This window comes from Scyliorhinus torazame, chromosome 2 (assembly GCF_047496885.1).
Source record: "Scyliorhinus torazame isolate Kashiwa2021f chromosome 2, sScyTor2.1, whole genome shotgun sequence".
Lineage (NCBI taxonomy): Eukaryota > Metazoa > Chordata > Chondrichthyes > Carcharhiniformes > Scyliorhinidae > Scyliorhinus > Scyliorhinus torazame.
The window spans coordinates 211,991,506-212,004,708 of NC_092708.1; the positions used below are offsets into that span (position 1 = coordinate 211,991,506).

The 13,203-nt window shown below is 44.3% G+C and overlaps 1 protein-coding gene across 4 annotated transcripts in view; it reads left to right on the top strand.

Moving 5' to 3' along the window:
- Positions 1–13,203, top strand: part of LOC140395504 (receptor tyrosine-protein kinase erbB-4-like) — a 1,530,197-nt gene that overhangs the window by 907,584 nt on the left and 609,410 nt on the right. For all 4 annotated transcript variants that reach the window (XM_072483352.1, XM_072483369.1, XM_072483378.1 and 1 more), the window contains exon 5: positions 4,957–5,022. In XM_072483352.1, the coding sequence (XP_072339453.1) occupies positions 4,957–5,022 (66 nt within the window). The remainder of the gene's footprint in view (positions 1–4,956; positions 5,023–13,203) is intronic.

Sequence of the window (13,203 nt, forward strand, 5' to 3'; positions counted from 1 at the left end):
TATTATTTAAATGACAAAATATTAAAACATGCTGCTGTGCAAAGGGACCTGGGTGTCCCAGTGCATGAGTCGCAAAACGTTGGTTTACAGGTGCAACAGGTGATTAAGAAGGCAAATAGAGTTTTGTCCTTCATTGCTAGAGGGACGGAGTTTAAGACTATGAAGGTTAAGCTGCAACTGTATAAGGTGTTAGTGAGGCCACACCTGGAGTATTGTGTTCAGTTTTGGTCTCCTTACCTGAGAAAGGACATACTGGCGCTGGAGGGTGTGCAGAGGAGATTCACTCGGTTAATCCAAGAATTGAGGGGGTTGGATTACGAGGAGATGTTGAGTAGACTGGGACTGTACTCGTTGGAATTTATAAGAATGCTGGGGGATCTTATAGAAACAATAAAATTATGAAGGGAATAGATAGGATAGATGCGGGCAGGTTGTTTCCACTGGCGGGTGAAAGCAGAACTAGAGGGCACAGCCTCAAAATAAGGGGAAGTATATTTAGGACTGAGTTTAGGAGGAACTTCTTCACCCAAAGGGTTGTGAATCCATGGAATTCCCTGCCCAGTGAAGCAGTTGAGGCTCCTTCATTAAATGTTTTCAAGATAAAGGTAGATAGTTTTTTTGAAGAATAAAGGGTTATGGTGTTCGGGCTGGAAAGTGGAGCTGAATCAGCCATGATCTTATTGAATGGTGGAACAGGCTCGAAGGGCCAGTTGGCCTACTCCTGCTCCTAGTTCTTATGTTTTTATATTTTTATGAGTCAAGAGGCGAGTCCAGTTTCCAACTTTCATGGAAAGATTTTATTCAGAGAGATATTGGCTTATACAGAAACACGTGCTTAAAATTGCCGTACGAGTAAATTAAATCATAAGAAAGGAATGGGGACCCTTGGTTTTCTTAACATAGCACATAAAAGTAAGATAGTAACATCAAATCTATACAAATTAGATCTGAGTCAGCTTTTCGACTGCATAAGTTTTAAGCACAGATTACATTTACAAATGAGGGACAGTGACAGAAAACAGGAAAGGCAAAAGGAATGTTTATAACTCACAAGGCATGCTGAACAGATTCCAGGTGACCCAGCCCACAGGTTTGGTAAGGTTTGATTGGGAAACATTATTGTCTCCTAAAACTATTGCCAATTTCCTTTTTAAATTATTCGAAGGGCAGCCCATACAAAAAATATGTGAAAAGAGAACAAGAGTAAATGAAGACATATTTGCTTTCCATGAAGTGCATTAACATTAAAATGTATTTTGAACAAGCAACTTATATATGCATGTTACAAATAAACAGATGGTGTGGAATGACAGCAAATTATACCCAGACGATGCCAGCCAGCCGCAGTTTGCAGAGATAATTACCTTAAATGAACTCTAATGCAGCAACATCGTGACACTTAAACAAGGCCTGTGACAAGATGTGTAATTACAACAATAACCTTTTGAACCCATCAATGAAACAACTGAGATATCAATTTGGCGAAATCAGGGGGGGAAATGACCCCAAAGAGAACAAACCTCTGCAGAAAGCAACAGCTGAAGAAAAGTGTGTGTTAGATGGTCAGTGACCTTTCAATACTGAGCTCCTGCGGCCTGCTTTTATCTGGTACAACTGGATGCCTCATAGAATCGCTGAGCACAGAGGGGGGGCCATTCGGCCCATTGTGCCTGTCCCAGCTCTTTGAAAGAGCTACCCAATTAGTCCCACCCCTCTTGCGTTCTCCCCATGGCATTGGCATAAAAATAATGAATATTGGACTCAGATGCATGGACTGCTACTGACATATCCTAAAGTTGATGAGCAGTCACAAGCTGAGTTTTGCATGAGAACAGTAGCCACATTTCTATGTTTAGATTCAGGGGGCTGAAGGAGCATGTACATAGTCACTGAGAAAACCTCGCAGGAAGGTGCCAGGGGTTTTCCTTGACCTTAGTCTGAAGACATGATGATTTGGACAAGTGGAGTTTGGTTGATAGGATTTGGTCTGCCTGCCTTTTCAACATTTCCCCAATGTTTTTGTGGAGTACATTCTATCCTGTAGGGACAGAAGAAAGCTATAGTAAATGTAGCTAGTATGCCCATTTGCTAGAATCATTGAAGGAATTAATATAAAGATACACAAAATAGGAGTGTGAATGCACCATATGGCCCCTCAGGCAGCTCAATAAAATCATGGCTGATCCTTTGCTTCAACTGCACTTTCCCCATATGATTATGGGGCTGGTTTAGCACAGTGGGCTAAACTGCTGGCTTGTAATGCAGAACAACGCCAACAGCGTGGATTCAATTCCCGCACCGGCCTCCCCGAACACGTGCCGAAATGTGGCGACTAGGGGCCTTTCACAATAACTTCATTGAAGCCTACTTGTGACAATAAGCAATTATTATTATTATTATATGCGTGGGTTCCTTTAGTGTTCAAAAATCAATTTATCTCAACCTCGATCTACAACTACAGCTCTCTGAGGTGGAGGATTTCAAAGATTCACAACCCTTAGTGTGAAGAAATTCCTCTTTGTCTCAATACTAAAGGCCTGAGACTATGACTACCGGGTCCAGACTCTCCAGCCAGAGGACACAACCTTTCAGCATCCATCCTGTCAAACTCCCTGGTTGATATGGTCTGGTGGCTGTTTAGTGCCCAACAGTAAGACAAATCTTCCAGTCAGTGATACAATGCAATGAACTACAGGGTGATCTGCTGAGTTGTGTTTGCAAGCAGCGCCAAGTGTCCACAGCGAGCTTTAAAACTTACTTTAATTACTATTATATACAGCTCCAGCAGTTCCTTAGTCGGTGCCTTACGGCCAACTTTATTTATACAAAGCGAACATTGTTAAAGGTCCCCCATCCCCTGATCGGGGGATCTCGTATTCCGCAAGATCCACGGGGTAGTTAATCATCCCTGCTCCGCAAGACCTGTGCAGAGAACTCCTTCCTGTCTGGGTGGTGATACCAGCTGTTAACAACCTTGACTTCGCAGCATAATGCCATGTCCATTAAAAGGAAAGTCAGCCAATGTTTACAATCCTCACCACTTTTCCATGTTGGCCACCCCCTCCTGCTATGCAATGGTATATACCCTGGAGATGCTTACTGTCCAGACGCCTGCACACAGAATGACTGTTAAGGCAAGGTGTTGAATTGCTGCTAGCACCTGTGGAATCAAATCCCAATGTCAATCAACAGATTGAAGAGAGAAACTATAAAAATTCCAGTGATGGCTAACATGTAAATGAACTATTACTTGCGAGCAACTGAAGTCGTTCTTTGACATGGCGTCTAGCAACAAAACATATGCTGGATTTCAAAAGAATTATTAAAAATTTACTTCAGGCAGTCACTGGCCTCATCTCTCCCTTCTTGCTGTAAGTTCCCTCCCTTAGTTCCTGCCTGATCAGTCGAAGGTGCTATCAAAATGTCGAGCTGTCATCTGTTTGTTTGTGGCTTTTATTGTCGAAGATGCATTGGATTTCTAAACCATTTAAACACAGGTTGCATGGCTCCATAAGGATATTCTCCACAGTTAACCTCAACATTAGGTTAATCACTTGAAAATCAATGTGTGTGATCAGATGTCCAGATACTAATCAACATCTCATGCTGAGTACACACAGAGCATGCAGGCACTGTGTTAGTGTGGAGAAGCTTTGATCCTTAAATAAATCTGCAATTCGGAAAAGAATGCAACTTCCAAAAGAGAAAACTTCGGAAAGAGAAAGAACTTGTGCAGTTCACCTTGTAAGGTTTCTACAAAGTGCTTCACAGTACAACACTGAGGCAGGCCATTCAGCTTAATTTATCCTTCTATCGCCTTTTACCTCAAGTGCCTATCCAGGCTGACATTCCAGTGCAGTACTGAGGAAGTTCAGCACTGTCGGAGATGCCATCACTCCGTTGAAATGTCAAACTGAGGCCCCATTTGCTCTCTGAAGTTGATATAAATGACACAGGGGCATTTGCCCTCGTTGGCCTGACCAGTAATAATAATAATCACTTATTGTCACAAGTAGGCTTCAATGAAGTTACTGTGAAAAGCCCCTAGTTGCCACATTCCGGCGCCTGTTCGGGGAGGCCGGTACGGGAATTGAACCCGCGCTGCTGGCCTTGTTCTGCATTACAAGCCAGCTGTTTAGCCCACTGTGCTAAACAAGCCCATTCTTCCTTTGATCACTGAAAACAGACTACCCGCTCGTTCTCACTTTTGCTGTTTGTAGGAGCTAGTTGTGCACAAATTGGCTGCTAATTTTCCGACATTAGTACAATGACTACACTTTGATATTATTTCATCGGCTGTAAAGCACTTCGGGGGTCCTGATACTGTGAAAGCTGCTGTATAAATGCAGGTCTTTTTTCGAACCCAAGCTATTTGTCTCAACTCCTCCCTGCGATAGAGAGTCCCACATTCTTACCATTCTGCCTTAAGATGTTTCTCCTCAGTTGCTTGATTTAAGAGTGAATATCTTATAATTATGTTGTCAACTCCCCCACATGTGGAAACAACTTCTCCACATCCACACTATCAATCTGTTCATAATTTTGTAGGTCTCTATTGTTCACGGCTCAGTTTTGTTCTCTGAGAAAAGAGCGTCGGCTTGTTCAGTTTTCCCTGAAATTTGTGGTCTCTCCATTTCGGCTCACTCCTTCTGATATCACTTTCTCCAGCACTTCTTCACTCTTTTTATAATATGGAGATTACAAACATGCACTATGAGAGTACCTTCATCACTTATACTGCAGTGGGGCAAGACGATGACCCACCACCACCTCCTCAGGGGCAAATGAAGATGGTCAATAAATCTTTGCCTTGTTGGTGACGGACACATTCTACGAATGAATGACAATGAAAGTACTTTGAAGTGAGAATGAAGAGTCTTCATCATTATAAGGTAGGCCAATGTATTTGGTGTGCAGACAATGCTAACTTGGAATCATTGTGGTTACTATGTGTAGGTGGAAGATGCCATAAGTCGTGCAATGGCCGGTGCTGGGGACCATCGGAAAATCAATGTCAGACTCGTGAGTATCTTTCATAAAGCACGTTTTCAAGTTGAATTTAAACAGTGGACCTGTAGATATCGCTTGCTTACTAACTCAAAGTTGTTTGTAAGGTCAGACCAGGCTAAGTGCAATTGCATGTATAGTTTCTCGTTCCATCAAATCCACAGCACAAAAACAGGCCTTTCAGGTCAAGTGACCTGTGCTGGTATTTGAATGCCACACAGTTGTCATGAACAATCAGGCGCACAGATATAGGCCCACATGACAGTAAAATTTGTCACAGCAGCTTTGTCGAGAGGGAATAATCTATTTTGAAGCAAAAGAAAAGTACTGCGGATGCTAGAAATCTGAAATAAAAATGGATCATGCTGGGAATACCCAGTAGGTCAGCAATAATTAGCAAAAGCCAGACCTCTCCAACCGTTGGGATTCTCTTTCTCCGCTGGCAGCGCATCCCCAGAGCTCCGGGTTTCCCGGCGACGTGGGGTGGCTGCAATGGGAAATCCCGCTGGCAAGCGGCCGGAGTCTCTGCTCCCGTCGGCAGCAAACAGTGCACCGCCGAGAAACACATGGTCTGGGGGAGCGGAGAATCCCGCTACAGAGTTTAAAAAAAAATTCAGAGTACCCAATTAATTTTTTCCAATTAAGGGGTAATTTAGTGTGGCCAATCCACCTACCCTGCACATCTTTGGTTGTGGGGGCGAAACCCACGCAAACACGGGGAGAATCTGCAAACTCCACACGGACAGTGACTCAGAGCCGGGACCTCGGCTGGGACCTCGGCGCCGTGAGGCAGCAATGCCCACCATGCTGCCCCCCCGCAACAGAGTTAATGTTTCAGTTTAGAGTAAGGGTCGTCGAACTGCTTTGTTTTCTCACCACAGATGCCAGCTGGGCATTTCTGGTATTTTCTGTCGTCCATTTTGAGGATTTGCTTTGCGATTCTCAATTTTTAGTTTTACAGCCTCAGTTGATATAGAAACTGAACAGGAAGTGAGTACTGGATCGGAAGAGACAAATATTTTATGTGCATAAGGATTGAATGAATTATTGTCTCAAAGAGGATGGGTTAGCTAAAGTGAGTGTAAACCAACCAAGCTAGCATTCATTCATTCATTTCTCGATAGATGGAATGTGGCTGAAACCCCTTGACTCTTCATATAAAATGTGCAGTGACTGTTGAAACAGCACAGAAGAATTTAACTAATGGAACCAAAATAGAAACTTCAAAATGACAGTCACATTAGTATGCGACGGCCGTTTTTGTGTAACATTACATTATCTGCTGTTCATTAACAGGTGGCTTTATTTTATTATTTTGAGCCACTTATTTTGAATACATCCATTAAAGTCACATAAAATAATTAATTCAAACAATGCTGTCTACTCTTGCACACGGTCATTGACAGGCTAGATATTTTAATCTTAAGTCATTGGGTTATAGAAAATATAGGTGGCACGGTAGCACAGTGGGTAGCACTGTTGCTTCACAGCTCCAGGGTCCCAGGTTCGATTCCTGGCTTAGGACGCTGTCTATGTGGAGTCTGCACGTTCTCCCCGTGTCTACGTTGGTTTCCTGCGGGTGCTCCGGTTTCCTCCCACAGTCCAAAGATGTGCAGGTTAGGTGGATTGGCAATGCTAAATTGCCCTTAGTGTCCAAAAAAAAGGTTAGGTGGGGTTACTGGATTACGGGGTGAGGGTGGAGGTGTGGGCTTAAGTAGGGTGCTCTTTCCAAGGGCCGGTGCAGACTTGATGGGCTGAATGGCCTCCTTCTGCACTGTAAATTCTGTTATTCTATGAAAGATGTGCAGGTTAGGTGGATTGACATGGATAAATTGGCCCTTTATTGCCCCAAACAGTTAGGTAGGGTTGCGGGGTTAGGGCGGGGACATGGGCCTAGATAGGGTGCACTTTCAGAGGGTCGGTGCAGACTTGATGTTCTGAATGACCTCCTTCTGCACTGTAGGGCTTCTATGATAAACTACTTAAATGTAACTCGTTCTGAAAAATAACTTCAGCACATGCCTATTTTCCCCCATTACGAATCTCACTCTTAGCATTTCACCTAGCTTGGAGGAGCAGCTAACTGAGGATGAGTGCTTGTCTTACACATTGTTTTTTTAAAGTTCTCTTATCTTTGCTAAAGAATTGGTAGTTATAGAACTGCTCTGATAGAAGCTGCGACGTCGACCGTGCTTCAAGGCGGCACGGTAGCACAGTGGTTAGCACTGTTGCTTCACAGCACCATGGTCCCAGGTTCGATTCCCGGCTTGGGTCACTGTCTGTGCAGAGTCTGCACGTTCTCCCCGTGTCTGTGTGGGTTTCCTCCGGGTGCTCCAGTTTCCTTCCACAAGTCCCAAATGACGTGCTGTTAGGTGGATTTGATATTCTGATTTCTCCCTCTGTGTACCGGAACAGGCGCCGGAGTGTGGCAACTAGGGGCTTTTCACAGTAACTTCATTGCAGTGCTAATGTAAGCCTACTTGTGACAATAATAAACATTATTATTATTATGAAGTGGAAATCTAGACAATTGAATCCCCTGACATCAGGTGGAGAGACTTCAGAGGAGTGCATTGACCTCCATCGATCCTGCGTTGCTTTCTCCTATTTTTACCACACCTGTAGACATTTGCTGCTCAGTTCTAGAAGTTTCCTGACTCTTATGTTTTACGATTACATTTTCAATGGGTACAATTCAGCCAGGAAAAGAGGCAGCTGAACCAAAATCAACAACGAATGCTGCAAATTTAACAATCAATCAGAAAATCAATTTAAAATTCTGCATTGAATGAAAGTTGGGCTTAGTCATGGAATACCATCATTGAATCCCTACAGTGCAGACGGAGGCCATTCGGCCCTTCGAGTCTGCACTGACCCTCCGAAATGGCATTCTACCCAGGTCCACTCATCCATCCACCTGATCCTATCCCCATAACCTAACCTGCACATCCCTGGACACGAAGGGGCAATTTACTATAGCCAATCAACCTCACATCTTTGGACTTGTTCCATTCTGTCAGGACATCACCTGGGTGAGGAGCAATTTCTATCTCAGGCAGCTGTCTCCTGAGGTGGTATGACCTGTGACTGCAGGCTGGTCAGTTAGCTCGGTTATAATGGATCCCTGCCTCTGAAAGTATGGCTCTCTCCAGGGATGCTACCATAATCGAACTGGATGTGAAATGTTCAAAACTCCTTCATGCAGGTCTGTGAGATTTTGTTCTGTTAAAGATTAGGGCGATGTCATTTATTTTTGTTGACCATGTATAGCCCTGCAGTTTTTAACACACAAGCCCAATGCCATCCATTTCTCATCCACAGGTTAGATAAACCATGTTTCCGCCTGTGCTCGGGTGTGAAAGAGTCTGATTTATCTGCAGATATCCCTCCTTGTTGGCAAATGATTAGTCTCTTCTCACCCCCGCACTCCGCCCCCACAATAACATGCAGTGAACAATCATTCAGAGTATGGGAAATTGCCTGCAAACTTCCAAACCTTGGTATTTTACTACAGGGCTCCAATATACCATGCCTCCGTGCCGATCTGTCCGTGCTGAATTAAAACAGATTGGGATTTGGTTTGTAGCAGGATAGAAAGTACTTGTATTTTGCATAATGTCTTTCAAAACAGTAGGACATCCCAGAGCCAGGAGCAGTCCACAGCCAAAGAATTACTTTTGAAATGTTGTCACTGTTGTCATTTGGGAAACAAACAGCAATGAATTAAAATGCCAGAGCACTCCCCGGCTATTCTTCAAAAAATGCAATGGAGTCTTCTATAATCACAGGGCTTCAGTTTAATATCTCAGCCAAAAGATGGCACCTCTGAACACTGCAGCACTTGCTCACTGCTGCATTGACGTTTCAGCCTCAGGTTATGAACTGAGGCCTGTACCCATGATCATATGATGTAGAGGTGAGAGTGCCACCCACAGCACACACAATGCAGGCCAACTGGTCTCCTTCTGTGCTTTAACAATTATGTGATTCTGTAAAGGAGATCACATTCCCTTCATTGGCCCTCATTGAGCTCTTGACTCTTTTTGCTTTCATCTCTATGCTGAGTGAAGAGTCCTGGATGCATGGGTATATGCTACTCAATGATGTCCCATCATTAACACTCGTACCCAACTTATGTCACAGTTCAAAAGGTTAGGAAGTAAATGAAAGGGTAAAACGGTTTCCTTGTGCATTCCTGGCAGGCATGGGAAATCATGGGTGCCTGTGTTTGTGCAGTTGATGCTTGGTGGTCAAGTGTGTGCAAGCGTTAAGTTTATCTCTTGGAGTGAATGAATGTAAAAGATTTTTGGGTTATGGAAAGCTCCATTTTGTTCAATAATCCTGCCCTCTCTTTGTAGGTCAACTGCAAATTGACCTACTCTCACCCTTTATCACACCCCAATCTTCAAAATGCTCACATCCAAAAATGTATCTTCTCAGCTCCTGTTTTTATTTGCTGGAACCCCATTTCCTAACCTTAGCCTATATTTCACTGGGTGAGCAAACTCTGTCTGACTTCCTCTTGCCCCCATTTCCTCAGTGGCAAATCTACCGGACCTTCTCTGGTAGACTCCCAGCCCAGAGATGACCTAGAGACCTAAGATGCAGGCTCCCACCCCATGTTTGGTCAGTGAAAGAAAGGAGGGAGAGAGTGGGAGGGGTCTCTCTAAAGCTGGGAGTTACCATCTTCCCAAACACAGTGGTGCCCAATTAGATCATCCAGAAGAATTGGGATTGGGAATGATGGAGGTTGGGGATGGAGGGAATAAGGCTAGGGTGATAGCCAGAACCCACAAGGTTGAGGCATTGGCTTTACAAAAGTGGGCATAGAAATTGTTCCTCCAGGGTTTGCTTTTTATTTGTTCGCGGGATGTCGGCATCGCTGGCTGGGCCAGCATTTATTGCCCATCCCAAGTGTACCTTGACAAGGTGGTGATGAGCTGCCTTCTTGAAACACAGCAGTCCATGTGGTGTGGGTACATCCACAGCGCTGTTCGGGAGGGAGTTCCAGGATTTTGGCCCAGCGACAGTGAAGGAACGGCGATATATTTCCAAGTCAGAATGATGAGTAACTTGGAGGGGTACGTGCAGGTGGTGTGGTTCCCAGGTATCTGCTGTTCTTGACCTTCTAAATGGTGGAGGTTGCAGGTTTGAAAGATGCTATCGAAAGCGCCTTGGTGAGTTACTCTGCCAGTTTCCAGAAATCCCCACACTAGATTGCAGCCAAGATGCCAGCAGACTGACCTTGTATAGTTGTGTACAATGGCGGGCATGATTCTCTCATACCTGTTGGATTGTTGGAGTCTTTCACCCATGTGTAATACATATTGGTTTTGTATGTAGCCTGCTATTCCTGTGAGCATCACACCTACTTTCTGCAACACTTTCTGTCAAACGTAGTTAATATAACTCCTACTGTTGTCAAACTGCCATGCAACAACGCATTGTCATGGAGATCTGTCAGTAATGAATAGTTTACTCTCATTAATTTATGTAAATTCCCTTGACAACAAACCCAGATTATTTCTGGAGAATTTACATTCCGGGTACCCAGAATCACTTCTGTTGTTTCTTTTTTGAGCACAGTATCCGAGCTTGCAGCAAGTCCCGTTCCCCCACAGCTCACTGACCCACATCGGTTCCCAGCCCGGCAATGCCTCCATATCTGAAAATTTGCATTCAAAATCCCTGCATTGCCTCACCCTTCCTTATCTCCACCATCCCTGTGACATGTGACCCTCTCAGATCTCTAGGTTTCTCCAATTCTTTTTTCAAAATGTTTTTGTTGAGTTTTTGGTAGACATAACACAATATAAGTACACACAGAACGATAAGAATTTTGTAAGGGGGCACCGCCCCATTATTTACATTGCAGTTTTTTCCTATTTACATGGGTTTATTTTATCGTTTCTTCTTTTTGCTCTTTTGTATTTTTTCCCCTTGCCGCGTTTGCTGTGGCTGTTGTGGTCCCCTGTGTCTCCTTTCCGGCCTGTGTTCCACTCTCTTTTCTCCCTCCTGGCTCCCACCGTTGTTGTTCCTGCCCTTCTCCCCATCCCCCCCCCCCCCCCCCCCCCCCCCGTTGTTCCTGCCCTTCTCCCCATCCCCCCCCCCCCCAACCCTCCCTGCGGCCCCTGCCTCTCCTGCTGGGTTAGGTTGCACTTTCTTATTTCCCTCGGCGCCGCCCCCCCCCCCCTCCCTTCTGTGTCTTGGCTACTCTTTTTTTATCCTTGGCTACCTAGTTGCGGGTCACAAACAGGTCCTGGAACAGCCGAGTGAATGGCTCCCGTGTTTTGAGGAAGCCTTCTTCCGACCCACGGATTTCCTCCATTTGGAGAAATTCCGATAGGTCGGACAGCCAGTCTGCAGCTTTAGGAGGTTCTGCTGACCGCCAGCCGAGAAGGCAAAGGCAAGGGCGTCAACCCTCCTCCCCAGAGATCTGGTTAATCTGATACCCCGAAGACTGCCACTTTCGGGCTTGGCACCACGCTCATCCCCACCACTTTGGACATTGCCTCGAAGAAGGCTGTTCAGTACCCGGCAAGTCTGGGGCAAGACCAGAACATGTGGGCATGATTAACCGGGCCTCCTTGGCATCGTTCACATCTATCCTCCACCTCCGGGATTAACCTATTCATTCGGGTTCTGGTCAAGTTGGCTCTATTTTGCTTTTTTAGTTGCGTTAGGTTAAGCCTTGTGCATGTGGAGGTGGAGTTGACCCTGTGCAGTGCTTCTCTCCAGAGTTCCCACCCTATTTCGAGCCACAGGTACTTCTCCCACTTCTCCCTTGTCACGTCCAGTTTGGCTTTGGCCCTCTCTATCAGTCGTCCGTACATTTCGCCACAGTTTCCTCTACCTAAAATGTCTGCTTCCAGTAATTCTTCTAGTAGTGACTTTTGCGGCGGTCCTGGGTATGTCCTTGTTTCTTTCCGTAAGAAGTTTTTGAGCTGCAGGTACCTGAATTTGTTGCCCCCTGTTAGTTGAAATCTTTCCGTCTGTTCGTCCAGTGTAGGTTCCTCCAATTCTGGCCTCTTGAGCATCCCCAATGTTCTTTGCTGCACAATTGGTGGTCGTGTCTTCACCTCCATGGTTTCTAAGTCCTGGAATCCGACTCTCTAAACCTTTCTGTCTCCCGCCCTCTCTCCTCCTTTAAGATGTTCCTGAAAATATCTCTTTAACTAAGCTTTTGGTCACCTGTCCTTATACCTCCTCATGAGGCTCTGTATCAATTGTCTATTTGCTTCAGCTTCTATGAAGTAGCTTGGGTTATTTTATAATGTTAAAGGTGCTATAGAAATGCTAGTTGTTGTCACTGACATTATCCTGTGTTACTTCAACCCCTATCTTACCACTAGTCAGAAGTGTTTTTTATATGAAAAATTAAATACTTTTAGCAGAGTGGGTGCATTTGTTGGATCAGCAGATTTCAGGCACATTTGGGTTTTTTTGTTTGAAATTAAAGCCAGTAATGTCAGAAAAATACAATAAGACACACACCAGCCTAATAGCTATAGATTTCAGTTACATTAAAAAAAAATAGTTACAACTATGATTGAAAATGTTCCCGGTCTGATGATATTCACGTTATTGTGGCTGATTGTTATTTAACCAGTCGGTCAATGGAGCTGATTGCGCGTTCTGCACCCGATGCCAAATCATTGAAGCAAAGAGTTGGATCAATGGGGAGCAGTTTCACCAGAAGGAAGCAGTTTGATTGAAACCTTTGTGTTCTTAGGGTAATGTGCATGCTCAGCAGATATATTGATTTTGATTATTTTTCATTATGACCTTTATGCTTACAGATATTTGAAAGTTTATACACTTCAAATAGGAAATGGAAGGCCTTGCCTTCCGACAGACCTGCTGTATATTATATCAATGTTAATGAGCATGCTGGTATTTTACAAGATCAATGTTCCAGTAATAATAATATAGCACAAAATATGAACATTCCGATTTGGAAATGTCACTGATTGATCACTTCAGGCTGTTCTCTAAAGTCAATGTTTCACACTCGAGCCTGAAAAGTAAGTTGTCACCTAGTAGGAAGAGTCACAATTCTTTCCATGTCTTAGTAACATTGTAAGAAGTCTTACAACACCAGGTTAAAGTCCAACAGGTTTGTTTCAAATCACTAGCTTTCGGAGCACTGCTCCTTCCTCAGGTGAAGGAGCAGTGCTCCGAAAGCTAGTGATTTGA